Below are 22,412 nucleotides of genomic sequence, written 5' to 3' on the forward strand. Positions count from 1 at the left end.
TACTGGATTGGGTTGCCGTGCCCTCCTCCAGGGGATCTTCCCAACCCAGGGACTGAACCCAGGTCTCTTACATTTCCTGCATTCACAGGCAGGTTCTTTACCACTGCCTGGGAAGCTCACTTAAAGGCACTGACAAAATTTTGGCACATCACCAACACAAGGATGTTTTTATCTAGAAATGCAACTCAATATTATATTGTTTATTTTGGAATAGCTATCTCTACCTGACAGTCAATGCTCGAACAGCACCAAATTTTTTTTTTAATTAAAAAATTTTTAATTGAATTTGCATATATGAAAAAAGTAACATACTGAGAAAGTTATAAAATATAGTCTCAGGCTTATGTAAAGTCATGACTGCTTTCAACAATTACTGAACTCTTTTAAAAAAAACTTCATAATTATGTATGTTTGTGATAGATGAATGCCACAAGTATGACATTCTCAACGCATGTAACTACTAAATGTAATGTTGCATATTAACTTATTTCCTTTAAAATTTCACTAAGCATTTCCAAGTACAAGGAAATATTAAAATATCCCAGTGTTTCTCCTAAGAATTAGGTGGTCTTCTTTGATTTTTTCTTCTCTGCTGCTTCTTTTTCCTTTTCTATTTCATTTACTTGTAATTCAATTTCTTTGGCACTAAACATCTGAAAAGAGAAAAAAATTTAAAAAGCAAATTTCAATTATAGCAACAATTTCTAACTATAATGTTGATGAACCTAATTATATTTTATAATTTTATTTTTATAACTTTATATAACTTCAAGTACATGATGAAATATTTCAGAAGTAGCTTAATTATAACAATTACAGACAAAATCAGAACTCTACAACATTTCCACTATCATTGTGCTAAAATAAAAAGCCAGGAAATGCAATATTGGGTTCCATATCTTATATATGGATATAATTCTGAACACATTTGAATGCAAAGCTTATTCTATTCATGAATAACTGATACTGAACTCCCACCCCATCCCACTGTGATTCTCATTGGGGTTTGTTTATTTTATCAGCTCCTGAACCAGCCAAAGAGGTAGGAAAATGATGATTTTCATGGTGGTTTGTTTATAACTCCCAAACTAAGTGGAGAACATAAGAACATACATACATATGTATGTCGTGGGGCTGGAGAGCTGACTCTGGACTCAGTAGTTCTGTGTCCCAGTGGTGTTGGCACAGCTGTCCCTGAGTCCTGGAAGCAGAGGTAACAACCTGCCCCATACCATCTCCATACTCTGCTTGGCACCCTGGTTGTTTATGCAGAGCCCCACAGAGGCAGCCCCAGCCCTCGTGTCCCCACTTCTCTTATTCACTGAAACTTGCTCCTGCCCTGTCCTTGCATCCCTACCCACTGGTGTCAAAACAACAACAAAACTCTGAAAACCAAAACCACTGCTCCACACAGCACTGATTTTAACACTATTTCCCCCTGAAGTAGTTCCCTTAACACAAAAGAAAGGGTATACATAAAATACTGCTTTAGGGCTCATTTTTCATATAGTTTTCAATGCAAGTGCTTTTGTACACTCACAGCTAAAGACCTAGCTGGCACACAGTGTGAAGCTCTACCTAATGAACAGTCGGTCACATTTCAAATCCTCTTTACCAATGAGTTCTCTATCACAGTGTTTGGAGCAATTTATTGCTGTGTTCTGGACAATTTACTTTGTGGTCCAGCAGTTTTAACACACAGTGGCTGACTAAAGGTGTACAACTAATAATGCTAGACTTGATATAAAGAAATATGGAAAGATGATCACAATTAGATATTAAAATGCAAGTCTTACAGAAGCTTAAGGCACCCAGAAGTGAAAAGTAGAGAAATCAGATAAAAACCAGTAGGCAATCAAAAAGGGTGGTTTTTTAACATACTGAAGGATAACATTATGTTAGAAGCCTAGAGGGCCAACAGTTATATAAATGGCAGCTGAATGACACTGGAAGCTAATCTTGATTTCAGATCTAAAAAGACAGCAAGAGGGACTGTTGCTGTATGGTGCCAGGAATGAATCTCCACAGGGAATACAGTACGCTGACCCTATATGGGACGGACTCAGTAGGGATTCCTACTTATAAGATCATGTACTAAGTGGGGTAGGCCTATACACAGATCTCAGCACCCCTAGGACTTCAGAGGGCTAGGGAGAGATAACTGCTTGTGTAGTAAGCATGTACAGATTAGTGACAGTTAGTCCACAGAAACAAAACAGAATTCATCATAGTGTCAATGGATGCTAAGGGAGGTTTCAGGCTTGTAATAAAGATTCACAGGTGTCAGCAACATACTAAATTTTTTTGTTAAAATGCCTTATACTACAGGTCTTTTTCCTCTTTGGTTAATGACTTACCTTCAAAGGTTGGTTTCTTCTTATTATAGCAAGTTCAATGTTTTTTCCACCAGACTGGACAACCTAATGTAAAACAAGTGCAATTTTAGAATTACTTCAGGGAAGTCTGTGTTTTAATCAGCAACTGAATGAGGGGGAAAAAAACCATGATTTTCTGTATATGCTTTATCACTTACTTCCAGCAAAGCTCTTATTGCTAATTTGATAGCTTGACTGTCATTTGCTATGGCATCTTCTGTGTAATTCTTTTCCAGAAATTCTCGGACAGTTTTGGCACTTCGACCTATTGCATTTGCCTCGAAAGATAGAAGAAGATTATTAATACCACTGCAATATGAATGAACTTATGGTTACTAAGTGAAGTTTAGGAGTTAGAGTTTATCCCACTATTACTTAGCATAATTACTAAATGAAAATTGTAGTTCGAAGATTTAGCAAACATTTCAACAGCTCATTTGATTTACTATATGAATAATCAGGTGATGGCATGACTTATTTTCAAATACACCAATGCCTTGTCCTGGCCAGTGCTTTCTGTTTTGTTAATGGTTCCCAAGTCCTTAGTAGTTAAAAAAGATTGAAAGAGTTGAAACTTGAAAAGATGTAAAGAGGAAAGGAGATATAACTGCAATATGATGCAAAAAGAAAAATAAAAGGACATCAGTGTGAAGAAAGGTGTTTCTTTGAACAGGACTATGCATCATTTTATCTCCTCTGACTATAAGCAAGAAGGGCTGCTTCTGTTCCATTCCCCATTTTTCTTTGTTTTTCAGAAATTTTCAGCAGATGAAAGGAAGAGGCAAAAGCATCTCCCTGGTTGCATGGCTACCAGTTATATATAGCCTGTTCTTTCCATTCAGTGTAAATATCCAGATGAGTACTAGTAATGATAATGATAACAGTAATTTTTATTAACAGAACACTCAGTGTGCCAGGCACTATGTTAAGCATTTTAAACAGATTATCTCATCTTAACCATCACAAAAACAATTAAAAAGGTACTATTACTAATTCTAATTCATGGAGGAAGAAATGAAGGATTGAAAAGGTTAAAAGAGCCGACAGTTTGGACTGGATAACTTTGCTGTGGTGGGGGCTGTTCTGTGTATTGCAGGATGTTTCACAGTCTCTATCCACTAGTTCAGTTCAGTCGCTCAGTCATGTCCAACTCTTTGCAACTCCATGGACTGCAGCACGCTGGGCTTCCCTGTCCATCACCAATACCTGGAGCTTGCTCAAACTCATGTCCGTTGAGTTGGTGATGCTATCCAACCATCTCATCCTCTGTCCACCTTCTCCTCTTTCCTTCAATCTTTCCCAGCATCAGGGTCTTTTCCAGTGAGTCAGTTCTTCCCATCAGGTGGCCAAAGTATTAGAGCTTCAGCTCCAGCATCAGTCCTTCCAGTGAATATTCAGGACTGATTTCCATGAGGATTGCCTGGTTTCATCTCCTGGCAGTCGAAGGGACTCTCAAGAGTCTTCTTCAGCACCACAGTTCAGAAGAATCGTTTCTTCAGTGCTCAGCTTTCTATTCACTAGATGCCAGTTGTATCCCCTACCTCAACGATGACAACCAAATGTGCCTTGAGATATTGCCAAATGTCCCTATGCTGGGACAAAATCACCCCTATTTGTGAACTGCTGACTTAGGTAATCTTGCCCAAGATCATATAGTGGGTAAGCGGAAGATATGAGCTTTGAAACCAAGTAGAGCAAATCATCAATCCGAGCCTTGAGCTCTGTACACTGTGCTGCCACATGCCCTTCTGCTGTGATGGCTCCAGAGAGTGAAAAGAACCAGCAGAAAGGCCCATCCTTTCACTGAAGGATTCTGGCTGCAAATGGGAAGGTCCCAGTTCTAACTGGTATGTACTATGGTTACTGGAAAGAGATGGCAAAGGAGACTTTTAGGACATGAGTATGAAAACATACCTTTTGTACTACATGAACATATAGTTCTGCAGGAAATCAGTCCTGAATATTCATTCAAAGGACTGATGCTGAAGCTGAAACTCCCAATACTTTGGCCACAAAATGCGAAGAACTGACTCTGATTCTGGGAAAGACTGAAAGCAGGAGGAGTAGGGGACAAAAGAGGATGAGATGGTTGGATGGCATCACCGACTCAATGGACATGAGTTTGAGTAAATTCAGGGAGTTGGTGATGGACAGGGAGGCCTGGTGTGCTGCAGTCCATGCGGTCACAAAGAGTCAGACACGACTGAGCAACTGAACTGAACTTTGCAGAACTTTTACCATACCTTTATATTTCAGAAGATTAAAATAAATAGCTATGAAATTTTAAATCAGAGTTTGTAGCCTTGAAATTTCATTAAGATCAAAGGTAAACCCTTCTGCCTGGTGTACTTCAGAGTTTATTAGCTTCAAGTTTGTTTTGGTCAACTAACTGGCTGCTGCCTGGAGAGGAAGTACATAAGGTAGTGGTTTATCCAAAAATCTCACTGAGCCTTTAAAAGTCACCTTGTAAATCCCTGGTGACTTTCCTGTCCACTGCTTCCAGTTGCTGATGTCAAAATTCTTTACCCCCTAACCTATTTGACTGGTTTCCTAAAATCTAGCTGCTTCTTACCACACTTATAACCCCACCCTCCCTCCAACCCCATTACCCACTTGAGTTCATTTCAACAGACTCTTGATGGTTTTGCAATGTTTTTCCTGCCTGCCTGTCCAGATTAATGATGATTTTCTGTGGCAAAGAATATTAGCTGCCAACTCCAGTATTCATTCTTCCTCTGTGACAGAACTCCAGGCAATGTGCCTGCTGAAAAATGTCATGTCCTACCCTCTGTTACCAAAAGGAATATACAAGTGGAAGTAACTGGATGAACCTTCTAGGAATCTCTGCTGCCTATAATGCAGACATGTTGGGTGGAGGTCTAGTAACTACCTTGGGAGCATGAAAAAAGACTAAGATAATAAAAGAGACAAACACCAGTAACTGCCTACTTCAACCTTCTCATTATGCAGGAAAGATAAATCCTTACCTGTTAAGGATCATTACATCCCAGGAGCTGAGAACAATAATTCACAAATAGAGCTCTGAGTGGATCCTGGGATGTGCTGCCCCACTCCCCTTCAGAAATGAAAGCCTTATTCCTCCAGCTGCTGGCAGTGCCAAGGGCACATGGCCCTCACCTCTTAACCTTCTTTGAGAGGTGCCTTTGTTAACAAGAGCTATCTCACTTAAGGTCTTGTACTGTCCAGAGTTGGCCCAAATCCAACGACTGACTGATGAAGAGCTATTAATAATGCCCAGTTCCCCCATCCCAACTTGAAACAACTCTGAAGAGCTACCCCTAACCCAGGGCTTCCCACAGGGTGATGAGGCCTTTACGGAGATTCCACTGCAGCCCCACTTTTCCCTCAGCCTCATCTTGTTCCCTTCCCTTCAACAGATGCTGGTCCCCAAAGCACTTACTAAAAATGATGGTTAAATGGCCTTTAATAATGGTTAAATGTTATTTTCCAAAGAATACCAGTGTGGAGAAAGGATCTATGATAAAAGGGTACCAAATTAAAGTAATCTTGGGGACTACTTAAACTGTTTCTAGAATATTTACAGTGCCTTTTAGAACATGCAGAACTTAAGAAAATTTATTAAATTTCTTTAGAAAAACATCTCCCCACATTAATTAGCCTTAAACAGCTTAACTGACATATATTAACATCCAAAGAAAACACTTTGAGAAACACTGTTCTGAAGTATACAACATACTAACTTTGTTCCTGTTTCAAGTATTACCAACACAGCAAAAAACTTGGCCTTATAAGCTTATCACCATCACTCTATCCAGGCTGTTCTTGCCAAGGTCACCAATGACTTGCATGTTGCCAAATTCAATCATAGCACAGCCGTTTTCTTACTTGATTTATCAGTGGTGCCTACCTGGCTGATCAACTCTTCTTGGAATCCTGTTTTCACTCAGGATCCAGGATCTTAGTCTCTGGGTTCTCCTCCTTTACAGAATAGGCTGGATCTATCCCTACCTTTCACTGGCCAATGCCCCTGATCTAAATCTGATTTCACTTACTATTAAGAGTCCCCTAAATTGTGGCTTAGTAGGTAAAGAGTCCACCTGCAATGTAGGAGACACAGGTAGACGCGACTTTGATTCCTGGGTAGGAAAGATTCCCCTGGAGGAGGGCATGGCAACAACCCACTCCAGTATTCTTGCCTGGAGAATCCCATGGACAGAGGAGCCTGATGGGCTACAGTTCATGGGGTCGCAAAGAGCTGGACAGGACTGAAGTGACTGAGCATGCATGCAACTTGTTTGCCTGCTTCTGCCCTACAATCTATTCTCAATGACAGATACTTTTAGAATATAAATCAGCTCATGTTACTCTAATGTGCAAAAATTTCTACCATCTATTTTACATGTCCTCTAACTGCACCTTGTAAGACTACCACCTGCACTGCCAAGTGTTGTCATTACACGGTGATGACACAGCCGTGTTCTCAGCAGTCCACAGTACCGTCTTACCAGGATGTGTGGCATACTAGGTCAGAGTAAAAACCAACAAAACACAGAAACAAACGAAAAAGAAACAAGACAGAAACGTGACCTTATGTTTAACAAAGTGCCAGAGGGCGCAACCCTAAATAAAAATAAAACCACAAGACTTTACTCCACATTGAAAGGCTGGATATCAGAATTTATGTACTATAGAGAGAGAATCATTTGGCTTGAGGGAAATAGCATGAAGCAGAGGACAGAACCCTGCACTAAGAAGCAGGAGACTGAGTTCTAATTCCAGTCTTGCTATTAACTAGTGGTGAAAACTTAAAAAAGAAAAAAAGCCACTTAACTCCTGAGTAATACTTCAAAAGTGTAGAATAAAAAAGTTTCCAAGAATTTTTGTTACAGATGATTTTTTTTAAGTTGCATAATGCTTCCTTCAACCAAAGTCTTATCCCAGACGATAAATAAACTTGCCAACAATTAAGCAATCTCCATTATTTTCCTAACTGACTTTGAAATAAAAATGCTTCTCGGCACTTGTTCAGTCGCTAAGTTGTGTCCAACTCTTTGTGACCTGGACTGCAGCATGCCAGGCCTCCCTGTCCTTCACTGTCTCCCAGAGTTGGCTCAAACTCATGTCCATTGAGCCAGTGATGCTATCCAACAAGTATAATCCTCAAATTCTAAAAGACATGAACAAATTCCTGACTCACCTTCCAAGCATGGTAAGTACCAGAGGGATCAGTCTGATATAATCTTGGGATACCATCATCATCAAAACCTACAATCAAGGCAGATATACCAAAAGGCCTTCGTCCATTGCTCTGAGTGTATTTCTGAAAAATAAAATGTTTTGACTACTCTCTGTATGAGGCCAAAGAAAGGACAACACTATTACTTATCAAATAACAATTTCTAATATAAATAAAGTATTCCTGATAAAATGATCTTTATTAATTTCTATTTTCTTCAAGATCCTCTTGCTGAATTTTTCTGTAGTAACCTCAATCCATGATGAAAAATTTAAAAAGTAAATACTGACAGTCTTGTAAAATGAAATCATAAGTTTCTTATGTATGGTCTGAAATTTGTTTTCCTGTTGCCTTATATAAGTTTGGTAGCAAAACTAGACTATAACCATTTTCCTATTGCAGAGAACTGTGCTTGTCATATCATTTTGGTTCTCAACAAAGTTGATTTCAGTGAGCTGTGCGGAGCACGGCCTTGGTTTTATTGTGAGGGACACTGTTGTTATTATCAAGTATTCTTACTTGGTACTATTATTATCAAGTATATTCTGTTCAGTATGCTCTTATCTCTACATAAAAATCCAACTAAGACATTTCTTTCAGTCTCAAAACAAGAAACTTTTGTTTCTCTTGAAGAAAAAGCATGTTTTTTCCTCACTGACAATGGGGCACTGGAAACCAGTTTTATCTCTCTACTTTGGTGCTAGGAACTTTCTGAATGTGTGTCCCAGAAGTGGAATTCACACGAATTCTGAGACTGGCATCCACAGAAGTTATGCAGAGAGGCAGCCATGGGAGAAAACTCAGGACCACATTTGTAGGCAACTGTAGGAAGTCTGGCCTGTATTTAGACTAGCTTTCTTCTTGGACTTGTCTACATAGTTTTTTAAAAAAATTTAATGTTATTATATATATATTTACAAGCCACTTTACATTGGGGTTTTTGTGTTTGATTTTTCTTCAGCCATGCCACACAACTTGTGGGATCTTAGCTCAAAATGCCCGCACTCCCAGCAGTGGAAGCCCGAGTTGTAATCACTGGATTGCCAGGGAATTTCCAAAGCCACTTTAGATTTTGAATGTAAATAGTGAGTTACAACATAAACTCTGAAAGAACAGGGTTTGTCTTTTTTCTCTGTTATTCCCTAATGTTCCTAGTTCACACGTAGGTATGAAGTAGATGTTTTGTAAAGATCCTTTAAAGGAAAGAAACTTTTACTTTGTTTGCTTAAGCAACCACTTTTTTGTTTTGTTTTGGTCATGCCAGAGGCATGTGAGATCTTAGTTCCCCCACCAGGGATGGAAGCTGCATCCCCAGCATGAAGAAGAAACACGTGCACAAGGTTAAAATCATTTACAAGAACAAAAGCTGTACATGAGGATAACTTTTGTTCCAGAGCCTCAGGCTTCTCCTCGGTAGCAACGCCACTGTTACAGATCCACAATGCATGTTTCTATAAATGTTCCATGCATAATACTTTTTATATTTCCAAAAGAAAACCTAAAAACCTTAACTGGGAACCTTGTGTACACAATCTTCTGTTACCTTGGCTTTTGGTGAGTACCTTTTAACTTGGGAAAATCAAAGCAATGAAGAAAGAAAAAAAGAACAATATGAAAATGTTGAACTTTGTTGAAATGAATTAAATTCCAAAAAAAACCAAAATAGGGCCATTTCTTATAAGCATGAAATTTAAAAATATAATATCTAGAATATATAGAACCTATAAAAAAAAATCTCTATGTAAAAACAAATAGCAAAATTCATCCCAGGAAGTATTCTAAATTCTTTAAGTGTACTATATATTGCAACTCAACAAACATTAGTATAATGTTAATTTTATAAATAAGGAAATTGAGGTAAAACAGGCTAAATGATTCGCCCAGGGCATTAACTAGGAAGTAGCAAAGCCAGGACTTAAACCCCAAATTTCTCACTCCTGGGAGCAAATTCTTAACTGCCAGAGTGCCTGTCAAAAGAAAAGACAGTTTACACTAGGAGAAATGAAAATAGCAAACAAACATGTGGGGAAAAAATTGACCTCACTATTAATTATAAAATACAAATTGAAACAACTATTACAATGCCATGCTATACTTATTTGCAAAATAAAAGAAAAATGAAAAACCCAGTGCTGATGATTCTTTAGGGATATATTTATGTACTGCTAGTTGTACAATAAAAATTTGTTCAATCTTTTTAGAAAGCAATTTAGCTACATATAACAAGAGTCTTAAAACTAATTACAACCTTTAATCTAGGAATCCCAGACTGAAAATTAATTTAACAATATAACTCAAAAAAGAAAAAACTGTGACCAAGATAGAATAATGTTATTAAAGTAGCAGATTGAAAGAGAGAGGCAGAAAGAGGGAGTGGGGGAGGGAAGGAGAAAAGGAAAGAAGAGCCTGGAGCAACCTAAATCATTAGGAGATAGCAATTAGAAACAGTACTATATAGTTAGGATGGTGAGTGTAAGAACTACGTTGCTTTGGATAAATAACCAAGAAAATGATAATAAATGAAGCAGTATTTGTATGCATCACGATTATACGAAAGGCAAAATCATGTATCTACACATGGATTCAGAAGACATAGTGTCTAAACCTGATCAGTTGTGTTTAGCTTTGTAGATGAAAGAATCGGGTATTTCTGTGGAAAACTTTAAAAATAGTGTCTTACTGCTACATCTCTGAACTACAGAAATCTCCTTAAAAGGTCACTCATTTTTTTAAAAAATTTTTAATTCTCAGAATTGATACTGATTGAGATTTCTAGTGACCAAATCAATCCACTCCACTGGAATAAGAATCTGAATGTGAAATGAGAAATAATAAGGAATTTAGTACATTTTAACAGACTGAATGGTTGGAGTGACTAGTATTCCCATGATAGGACCCATCATGGTGGAAAAAAGAACACTTGAAGAAATCTGTTGGAATACTGGGTTACCTGCTTTAAGGTTGCTATGAAGCGAGTTATATATTCTACGGTGACTGGGTCCTCAACTGTAAGCTTATGACTTTGGCATTCCACACGAGCTTTGTTTATTACTACTCTTGCATCAGCAGTCAGTCCTACAAAAACAGTCAAAGAATAATGAAGTCTTCCTCATTAAAAGTGTTTTGGCCACCATGATATTTTTCCTGTAACATTCTTTGTTTTTTCCAATATATGTCCATAATAAAGAATTTATGGAGTAGAGTATCACTCATCCTAAGTTGCTTTGTTTCCTTCATTTGATCCATTGTTATTTACTTTTTAAAGAAAATTGTTTTAAATAATATTTAAACAGGAATGTGAAGTAACCTATTTCCCAAAGATCAAGATAAGATGGTTTAATTTACAGTAGCTGGTTTGATTATTAGGTTTTATTAAATTAAAAAAAAAAAACTCTGTAGTCAAATTTTAAAAGCTTTTTTGAGACAGTATCAGTGGCAGATTTGTTCAACAGCTGACCATCTATCCTGATTCCAGAACCAAGCTACTTATTACCTAAACCATAAAGTAAGCTGGATTTCTTCTTATGAAAACAACAAAACGTCATTATCAAACACGAACTCAATCTGCTTTCAGCATAACCATGACATGCCGCTTGTCAGCTTTTTGTCTAAGATTAGGGGTTTGAAAATCAAGAACATTAAAACAGAAAAAGAAGGGCATTTACTGGCAGTCGAATGGTGAGGACTCTGGCATGTCCATTGTTGAGGGCCTGGGTTTGATTCCTGGTCAGGGAACTAGGATGCCACAAGGTGTACAGCCAAAAAACAAGAAAGAAGGAAAGAAAAAACTTCATCTTGCTTTTATCATACCAAAACATCATGTGATGAATTCTTAACACTTGTAAGAGGAGATAGATGTTTCTATCAAAATGATCAAAAACTTAAAGGGATTCAAATGATTACAAACATTTCTATTGAAGACTTTTTGGCATTTGACCTCTTCATCACCATTTACTTTCTTTCTCCACTCTCTTAATATCATATTGCTCAAAAAACTCATTCACAAAATCTCTGAAACAGCCGTTTCTCACATAACCAATCAGTCTTCTGCAGTCACAAACTCTTGTTTCCCTTCCACGCCATTTCAAAATGTGTTTCTACAAACCTGGAAGAATGGTTAGTTCCTGAAGGTAGTTAACAGTAACCAACAAAGAAGAAACTGTCAGAACATGCCACTGTTGAGAACCACTCTAACACTCAGGAGTAGGGTATGAATTACAATCAGACATTCAGTTAAAAAGAAGAAATTGATTCTTTTCTCTTTGCAAAGGTTATCCGAGAGAAAGAAATGGTGATAGATTGACTTAGCCTACCCTATAGGCTAAAAGCTTCACTCCGTTTAAAAATATGATAAGAAAGGAGATATTGAAGTACAGTATTTCTTTACATTGTAAATATTGATATGATCCAAAACTATAGAAAAATAAAAGTATCATAGTGGGATGATTTGGGAGAATGGCATTCTATCATGTATACTATCATGTAAGAATTGAATCACCAGTCTATGTCTGATGCAGGATACAGCATGCTTGGGGCTGGTGCATGGGGATGACCCACAGAGATGTTATGGGGAGGGAGGTGGGAGGGGGGTTCATGTTTCGGAACACATGTAAGAATTAAAGATTTTAAAATTAAATAAAATATTAATTAAAAAAAAAAAGGAATCTTGGTTTATAGAGTTGTGATTTCCCCAAAATATAAGACATACTATTTATGTTTAATGAGAGTGGAATATAGTATATTTATCATGTATGTATATTATATAACAGCTACAGTGGGGCCAGCTGTGTTACATCAACATACTCTGCATCATTACTGTAGGCCCACAAGTACCTGCAAAAGCCATGCAGACATGGTCATCAAGGGCACAGATCTTCCTCACAGTTCTTTCCTCTTGAAGCTTGGCAACGGATTTTTTTTCGACCCCGAGCACAACTATATTAGTACCTCGAATTCCAACCTGTTGAGTCATTATAAAAAAGAATGAGCTGGCCATTTTAACGCCTAAAATCAAATTATCCTAACAAATGACTTACAGGAAAAGGCTTTTCCTTAAACCTTCAGTATAAAAGAGAAAAACAGACGTCTAAGAAAAATAAAGACACACAAGTATAGGCTTACAGGAAGTCCATTTCCCAAACTCACAGCAAAGACAGATTGGTATAAACTAGAAGAATACACCACCAGTGCTGAAACTACACGACTGTCCTAATCTCAGACACCTAAGGGAGAACTATCTAAAAACAGGACAATGTTCACCCAGATGGAAGAAGATGCTGGGAATACATGTGCATTGCTTATAGAATGGGCAGTACCAGTACTGGTGGTAGCAGAAGCACTATAGAATGTCAAGTAGATAAAATCCTGAAAGCTCTTCCATATATCTCACAGTTAGGAGGGATAAGGATTAGGGCCCAGAGCAGACAATTTGGCAGCTTTTTATAAAACAGGCAATTAACATACAACCTAGTAATCGTACACCTGGGAGATTTTATCACAGAAATAAAAGCATGTTCACACAAAAGCCAGCTATGAATGTACCTTTATGCATAAAAACTCCAAACTGGAAACAAATGTTCTCCAATACATGAACAGTTAATTAAACACTATGGTACATCCATACCAGGGAACACTACTTGCAATAAAACACTGATACATGCAACAACTTGGATGAAACTCAAGGGATGAAAGCAAATCCCTGAAAGTTTCTTACTGTATGATGTCATTTAAATAACATTTTGAAGTTACAAAATTTTACACATGAAGGATAGATAAATGCTGCCAGGGATTAGGGTTATAGATAGGTCAGTTTGGTAGGGAAGGTAAATAAAGAGTTCAGTTCAGTTCAGTTGCTCAGTCCGACTCTTTGCGACCCCATGAACCGCAACACGCCAGGCCTCCCTGTCCATCACCAACTCCCGGAGTTCACTCAGACTCACGTCCATCGAGTCAGTGATGCCATCCAGCCATCTCATCCTCTGTCGTCCCCTTCTGCCCCCAATCCCTCCCAGCATCAGAGTCTTTTCCAATGAGTCAACTCTTCGCATGAGGTGGCCAAAGTACTGGAGTTTCAGCTTTAGCATCATTCCTTCCAAAGAAATCCCAGGGTTGATCTCCTTCAGAATGGACTGGTTGGATCTCCTTGCAGTCCAAGGGACTCTCAAGAGTCTTCTCCAACACCACAGTTCGAAAGCATCAATTCTTCAGCGCTCAGCTTTCTTCACAGTCCAACTCTCACATCCATACATGACCACAGGAAAAACCATAGCCTTGACTAGACGGACCTTAGCCGGCAAAGTAATGTCTCTGCTTTTGAATATATTATCTAGGTTGGTCAAAACTTTTCTTCTAAGGAGTAAGCATCTTTTAATTTCATGGCTGCAATCACCATCTGCAGTGATTTTGGAGCCCCCTATTTCCCATGAAGTGATGGGACCAGCCAGATGCCATGATCTTTGTTTTCTGAATGTTGAGCTTTAAGTCAACTTTTTCACTCTCCTCTTTCACTTTCATCAAGAGGCTTTTTAGTTCCTCTGCACTTTCTGCCATAAGGGTAGTGTCATCTGCATATCTGAGGTTATTGATATTTCTCCCGGCAATCTTGATTCCAGCTTGTGTTTCTTCCAGTCCAGCCTTTCTCATGATGTACTCTGCATAGAAGTTAAATAAGCACGGTGACAATATACAGCCTTGGGTGTGATTAAATAAGAGCAACATATGGAATTGTGGAGCTGGAACTGGTTAGTATCTTGACCGTGGATACAGGAATGTACACAGGCAAATGAGTCCAAGTCAAATTGGAGAATTCTGAATAAAATATCAATATCGATATCCTGGTTGTGACACTGTACCAGTTTACAAAATGTTAGTATTGGCAGAAAATGCAGAAAGTATACTAGGAACCCCTATGTTTTATTTCTTCCAACTGCATGTGAATCTACAATGATCTCAATAGAAATTTCATTTAAAATTACTCCACTGGAGACAGGAAAAAGTAAGGAAAGATTAAACAGACTGGTAAAATGTTGATAATTACTGGTGCTGTGTAATGGGTACATAGAAGTTCATTATACCATTCCCCTATATCTCTGTAAATGTAAAATATTCCATAATAAAAAGTTTAAAATAAATAAAGCTAAAAACAAATAAACCTCAGCTTTCTCTCCCGGGTTTTTCTCACCAGCATCTGAAGTGAGTGAAGTTGCTCAGTTGTGTCTCTTTGCAATCCCATGGACTGGGGCCTTCCGGGCTCCTCTGTCCATGGGATTTTCAGGATAGTTTACTGGAGTGGGTTGCCATTGCCTTCTCCAGGAGATCTTCCCAACTCAGGGATTGAACCCAGGTCTCCCGCATTGTAGGCAGACACTTTACCGTCTCAGCCACCAGGGAAGTCTGTTGTGGCTTTCCTTGTGGGCTTGTGGGCTTCCCTAGTGGTTCAGCTGGTAAAGAATCCGCCTGCAATGAGGGAGACCTGGGTTCGACTCCTGGTTTGGGAAGATCCCCTGGAGAAGGGAAACGCTACCCACTCCAGTTTTCTGGCCTGGAGAATTCCATGGATTGTATAGTTCATGGGGTTGCAAATAGTCGGACAAGACTGAGCAACTTTCACCAACATTTGAACACATGGCTAAGTCTCTCTTATTTTAAACAAAATATTAAAGACCACTTTATTTCAATTCTGCCTCTCTCTCTTAACCCTTTCAAGGCCAAATACTGTCATCAACTCTTAGTTTGTACAGCAACCTGCTTTCTACCCCACTCCTCCCAGTGTTTAGCCAAGGAGGTCATTAAGGCCCCTTATGGCTTTAGTCTACCCTCTACACGGTCTGTAGTCTATATTTTGTTTTCTTGAGTGAAGAAGGGTACTTAAGGAAACTCATTTGCTTGACCTTCAACATAGGTTTTAAGCTGGGGAGAGAAAGGATACACTTTAAAATTAGTATTTCCGAGCCTAGATCAGTCTCTTGATTTCCAAACATGTATATTCAGCTGTAGGTCAGAAATCTGGACAGTTTAGCTAAGTTCAGTCTCTCACAAGGCTGCAACCAAGCTGTCACCCAAGGCTGCACTCATCTCCTGGTTCACGGGGGAGAATCTTTACAAGCTCACTCACAAGTTTGTTAGCAAGATTCAGTGCCTTGTGGATTGCTGGACTAAGGACCTCAGTTCCACATTGGGTTTTGCTCCATACCGGGTTTTTAACAGAAACGTTTCCCTCAGTTCCTTGCTATACAGAACCCTCCATATGACAAATCACAACATGCCAACTGGGCTTCACCAGGGTTAGCAAGCAAGAGGCTGAAGTAAGTCACCATCTGAAACCCAACATGTGAAGTGACGTTCCATCACTTTCCCCAGTCCATTCCTTAGAAGCCATTCACTAGGTTCAGCTCATGTACAGGGAAAGGGTTACTGGAGGGAATGAACATCAGAAGGTGGGGATCATTAAAGGCCATTTTGGAGGCTGCTTACTACAGATCCTACAAGCATGTCAATTACTGCTTCAGATTGCCTTTAAAAAAAAAAAAAATGGCAGTGCCTTATACCAAGAGACTAAATCCAGAAACAGGCACCTTCTCTGACTCCTCCCTCTTCAATACCTTTTCTCCTTCCTCAACCCCCAAAACCATCCAAATAATCATCCAATGTATCAACAATACCACAGAATTTTCTCCAGAATATGCTGTATGTCCATTTTTGCCCCAACCCTAGTAACACCTCCTATCATCTTTCATCTGGGCTACTTCCATAGACTCCTATGTGGTTTCCCCACTTCTTTGATTTCATCTAATCCACTGACCATGATGCAGTCTGAGAAATCTTTGAAAAATAAAAATAAGAAAAAAGAAAAGAAAATCGCAATGTTGCACTCCCCCACTTAAAACTTGTATTAGTAGGGAACATTTCTCACTAGGCAAACCAAGATAACACAGAAGTAGACTCGGGACAAAAGGATCTAGGGACTGTAATATTTACTTCTGTATTATCAGCTTTCTGCTCTCTTAATGCAGACATGCTTTATCTGTACAGGAAAAAAAAAAGGGAACCCTGGACTCATATCCCAGTAGTTCTCCCAGAGGAAAAAAGCTACCAGTACCCCTAGCTAGAAAAGTCCTGCTCTGTGGACTTATACTGGCTAGATTTCTGTCCCTTGCTTATTGCAGGAGGACAGAAACTGTGAATGACATTTCTTGGGTCATGTGACTACCTCTGTGGTGGGACAAATGGAGTCTGTTATTAGAAAGGCAAAACAATAATAGCCACATCAAAACCCTTCAGGCCTTCTTACTCCCTTAAAAGCATTCCACAGTCTGGCTCCTGTTTCTGCCTTCACCTGGAAGCCATTTTTCCATTGCTTCAGCAATCCTGAATGCCTTTCAGTTTAAGAACCACAGTTGTATTTTCCTACTTGGTCTTATCACGTTAGTTCTTTTTGTTTGTAATATGCCTCTCTTTCCCCTTCCACTTTTTCACCTGGCCAACTTCATCTTTCAGGTGTCTACATAAATATTACACACTTCCTCATGGGGACCATGGACCTAGGACCTAATACCTAGAGTTCCCACGATGCCTCATAATCTCCCATTATAATACATAGACAGGCCTTGTTAGGACTATAGACTCACAGTCATCCAACATCCCTGCTAGACAGCAAGCTCTCAGGCCAAAGACTGAGTCTCTTTTGTCCACTGTGAAACCAGTGGCCCTCGCACCACATTTGGCAGGTGTGTTAAACAAAAATGTCTTTAAATAGTAAATGGAAGTGCTGGAAGAACTACAGACAAAATTGAAGGAAAATGAGAAAACAAAGGGATAGTAAAGAACAATAGCTACCACTTACTAAGTACTTGCTGTGAACCAGACGCTGCAAGATGGTGAACACATATTATTGCCTCAATTCAATTCTCAAATCAACTATAAAGCAGGCACTATTTTGATGCCTATTTTACTATTTAAAAAACTGAAGCTTAGAGAAGTTAATTGCTTTATATGATACATATCTAGCTTCCACATTTAAGATGTTGACAGTTAATTAATATACAAACATTTATGGAATAAATTACATGGTGCAACACAAAGTGCAAAGGCTTTGGAACCAGAAAAACTGAAGTGAGAATATGGACTCTTTGACTTTCTGGCTGGGTACCCTTACCAAGTTATGAAAGCTTCTGAATCAGAGCCTCCACGTACATTAAAAAGGGGATTAAACACTGTTCTTAATGGTGGCTCAGTGGTAAAGAATCCACCTGCCAACACAGAACATGCAGGAAACCTAGGTTCTACCTCTGGGTTGGGAAGACCCCCTAGAGTAGGAAATGGCAACCCATTCCAATATTCTTGCTTGAAAAATTCCATGGACAGAGGATGCTAGCAGGTTACAGTCCATGAGGTAGCAAAGAGTTGGACATGACTGATCAATTGAGCATGCAATGTAAGACAATGTACATGAAATATGTGGGGGAAAATGAGTATTACTTAAAATGGTAATTTACTTCTTTCTCAGTTCCTCCACTGTATATCCTGCAGTAGAAATACAAAAAGCATTACTCCATTTAGATTCTCCAAAGTGAAAGTTGCTCAGTTGCTCATTCCAATCCATGGAATTCTCCAGGCCAGAATCCTGGAGTGGGTAGCCTTTCCCTTCTCCAGGGGATCTTCCCAACCCAGGGATCGAATCCAGGTCTCCCACATTGCAGGAGGATTCTTTACCAGCTGAGCCACAAGGGAAGCCCAGGCATACTGGAGTGGGTAGCCTATCTTTTCTCCAGCAGATCTTCCCGACCCAGGAATCAAACCGGGGTCTCCTGCATTGCAGGTGGATTCTTTACCAAAGTCTTACTATCCAGCTGAAGTGAGAAGACTATTAAGAATATCTGACATTAAAGGGAATATGAGGCCAAATGTGCTGTGCTTAGCCATTCAGTTGTGTCCAACTCTTTATGACCTCAATGGACTATAGCCCACTATGCTCACCTGTTCATGGGGATTCTCCAGGCAAGAAAACTGGAGTGGGTTGCCATGCCCTCCTCCAGGGAATCTTCCCATCTCAGGAGTTGAAACCAGGTCTTCCACCCTGCAGGAAAATTCTTCACCAATTGAGCCACCAGGGAAGCCCATGAGGCAAAATAATAAAAACTATACACTGTTCTGTGGTACAGATGATAAATTCAGAGAACCAAGAGATACATGATGACTGGAGTGGATCAGAGATGGCTCCACACAGGAGAGAAATGTGCAGAGATTCTTAGAGAATAAGTAAGATGGAGAGTGACAGAGGTGTTTTCTGCTCTCCCCACCTACAAGGGCAGAAGCATATATTGGTAAAACCACAAAGCTGCACCCTTAATTAAAGTGGATCATGGAACACTTTGATGGCCAGACTGTGGATCTGGGGTTTGACAAAGTAGGAAATATGGAGTTAATAACAGTTTGGGGTCAGGGAAAGGACAGAATGAAGAATGACAGTAAATCTTATCATTTCCATGGGAATACTGTGAGGGGTTCATTTTTTTTCTTTCCTAAAAAGAAAGGTATTACCTCTCTAAAATGTTATTCAAACATATTTTTCATTTATATAAAAAGGGAACTAAGGAAAAGAAAACAGGCCTCTTGCCTCACTTCATTCTGTAAGATAATCATCAAGAAGAAGGCAGAACCCAGGGTCTCTAGTTGCAGCCCATATAACTTTTGTATTACTAAATAATATTACATCTTCATGTTGGTCAAAACTGGCCAACCTTGGCTTATTTAAAACTCATCATATCAACTGTCATTTACAGACAAAATCTTCTGTGACATATCTTAATAAAAAGTGCCATTATAAACTTTATCCCCACGTGACAGGTCATAGCACCCTAAAGGAAACACAGTGAATAACTCCATACAAAGATGCAAATTATAATCCAGAATCCTGAGACAAAACTGTCTCCTCCTTGCAATGTATCTTTAAAAATGCCCACTATAGGTATTTTTATATCCTTACCCTTTTACAGCTCATTACAAAGGAACTATCAATCAGTTCTACAGCATTCTTAAAACATTTTAAATAGCCAGTGCGGTTTCTTATTACACCTCAGTCTTCTCCCATTACTCCCTTTATTTTAGGCTCTAAAACTGGGGCATTATTTTCTAACCATATGCTTCACGCCATGCTGGGGATTATATAGCTTCTTGTTTTTATCAAAATGGTACCCCTTTGGTTTAAGCTACATCAGGCTTTTCTTAAATTTACAATTCTAAAAGAATTACTTACAAAACAGAAGTAAAACTAGAGGGCCCAATTAAATAGAAAAATACGTTAAAAATGATGATAAGATTCCTTCTAGTGTTATTTTTTTTTACCACTTCACATTTGATAGATTTATAATAAAAGTGAATTATTTCCTTTCATAACTAGGTTGGTATGGAAAGCGAGAGAAAATATAGACATTGCTAGACTTAGAAATGCACTGTGTATTCTCATAGCTGGTGTCTCCTTTTCCAAGATACACAACAAACATGCTCATGAAATTCTAAAGATTTTAAAACATCAAATCCTCCTGAACCCAATGGCTAGGATTTGGAAGATTTGGGGTAACAGATTTTTGGTCACCAGGCCATTTTTGTCCTTTTTAATTTTGATAAATCACTAAGGTTATTAAATGTAATTAAACCTTGACAGGAGTACTACTGCTACCCTGAGTATTTGAAAGTTTTTCAGGAACGTGGATACATCATTTTAAAGGAGGGTATACTCTCCTTTATAACAACCAAACCGAAAGTGGGAAATGGCCAAAGACTGGAGATTCTTGGGGGCTTAAAAATCTCTAGAAGGCCGCTACATATTCAGGAGTAAATTTTTGGACAAACATTTTTAACAGGTGAAAATGTTTGAGTAGGTTAGCCATTTCAACTGTTTTTCTCCACAAAGATTTAATTTCACATCGATTTAGGCCACATTTCATTGACAGACATCTTCAATTTTTGATTTTTACTGTAATTGTTACTTTTCCACGTGTCTGCCAAATCCTGAGGAAGTGGGTAGTGTGCGTTCAGGTAAGATGCTACAGGTTGAAAGAAGTCTTTTCTTTCCTAACTGTCAGACACAGCATTAATCTCTCTTCAACAAGACAGACAGGCACAGAAGGAGAAATATGGTATGACATCCCTTATATGTGGAATCTAAAAAGAAATGATAAACATGAACATACAGAACAGAAAGATACAGACTTAGAGAACGAATTTATGTTTGGCGGGGGCAGGAAGGGATAGTCAGGGAGTTTGGGAAGGTCACTGTACACACTGCTATTTGCAAAACGGATAACCAACAAGGACCTATTATACACCACATCGAACTCTACTCAATGTTATGTGCCAGCTTCCATGGATCGTAGTGGGGGAGCGGTTTAGATAAGAACGGATACATGTATACACCTGGCTGAGTCCCTTTGCTGTCCACCTGAAGACACCACAACATTGTTTATCTGCTATACCTCAATACAAAATAAAAAGCTTGAAGTCTGGGGGAAAAAAGTCTCTTCTACAGTCAAGGCTACAAAACACCCCTCAACCCACCCCCCTTTGCCCCAGGTACATGTCTACGGCGACTGTTAATGACAGTTGCAACAACGGGAACCTAAGAAATCTACCAACTTTTAACTCTACCGTTTCTAACCCGAATTTCAGAAACAACACCTCCCTTGATAAAGAAAGGAGCCAATTTTCACACGTAGGGTACTCTTTTCTGGTCTCCCGATATCCAGTGATGGGCTGGGACGGTGGAGTAATAAAGGCCTGACACAAGGCAGGGGCCGATGGCTAAGAAAAGTTGCTCACTCACCGCGGTGGAGCCTTTCTTTACTGCTTCCTGGGCATATTCCACTTGAAACAGGTGTCCGTCTGGGGAGAAGACAGTGATCGCCCGGTCATACCGAGACGCCATCGCGCACCACTACCCCTATTCCAGCTGAGCCCCCCACACTAATCGCAGCCGAGGAGTGAAGAGAACCGGGGCCTGCAGCCGCCTGCTATCCGGAAGTGCTTGCGTGCCCCTTAAGACGCCGCCGGAAGTGTTTGCAACCGCGGGTGAGAGGTGGTAAGTGCGGATGGGCTGTGATCCTGTTCCAGTGCGACCCTTAGTTTCTGGTTCCTGAGTCCCGGTTTTCCCATCCTGGTATTACTCCAGGATGGGGCTGTGAAAACTATCCCAAGTTCAGTTCAATTAAGTCGCTCAGTCGTGTCCGACTCTTTGTGATCCCATGACTCGCAGCACGCCAGGCTTCCCTTTTCTTCACCAACTCCCGGAGTTCACTCAGACTCACATCCATCGAGTCAGTGATGTTATCCAGCCATCTAATCCTCTGTCGTCCCCTTCTCCTCCTGCCCCCAATCCCTCCCAGCATCAGAGTCTTTTCCAATGAGTCAGCTCTTCGCATGAGGTGGCCAAAGTACTGGAGTTTCAGCTTTAGCATCATTTCTTCCAAAGAAATCCCAGGGTTGATCTCCTTCAGAATGGACTGGTTGGATCTCCTTGCAGTCCAAGGGACTCTCAAGAGTCTTCTCCAACACCACAGTTCAAAAGCATCAATTCTTCAGTGCTCAGCTTTCTTCACAGTCCAACTTTCATATCCATACATGACCACAGGAAAAACCATAGCCTTGACTAGACGGACCTTAGTCAGCAAAGTAATATCTCTGCTTTTGAATATACTATCTAGGTTGGTTCCAACTTTTCTTCCAAGGAGTGTCTTTTAATTTCATGGCTGCAACCACCATCTGCAGTGATTTTTGAGCCCCCCAAAATAAACTCTGACAGTGTTTCCACTGTTTCCCCATCTATT

At 39.5% G+C, this 22,412-nt stretch overlaps 1 protein-coding gene across 1 annotated transcript; it reads right to left on the reverse strand.

Moving 5' to 3' along the window:
* Positions 1-560: 560 nt before the first annotated feature.
* PSMA8 (proteasome 20S subunit alpha 8) lies at positions 561-21,514 on the reverse strand. Its single transcript, XM_068993920.1, has 7 exons — positions 21,413-21,514; positions 12,427-12,553; positions 10,544-10,668; positions 7,555-7,677; positions 2,534-2,653; positions 2,358-2,420; positions 561-653 (listed from the first exon to the last, which is right to left on the reverse strand). Exons 1-7 carry the CDS (start codon positions 21,512-21,514, stop codon positions 561-563), a joined length of 753 nt encoding a protein of 250 aa, XP_068850021.1.
* Between the last annotated feature and the right edge of the window lie 898 nt (positions 21,515-22,412).

This window comes from Capricornis sumatraensis, chromosome 21 (assembly GCF_032405125.1).
Source record: "Capricornis sumatraensis isolate serow.1 chromosome 21, serow.2, whole genome shotgun sequence".
NCBI classification, from domain to species: domain Eukaryota; kingdom Metazoa; phylum Chordata; class Mammalia; order Artiodactyla; family Bovidae; genus Capricornis; species Capricornis sumatraensis.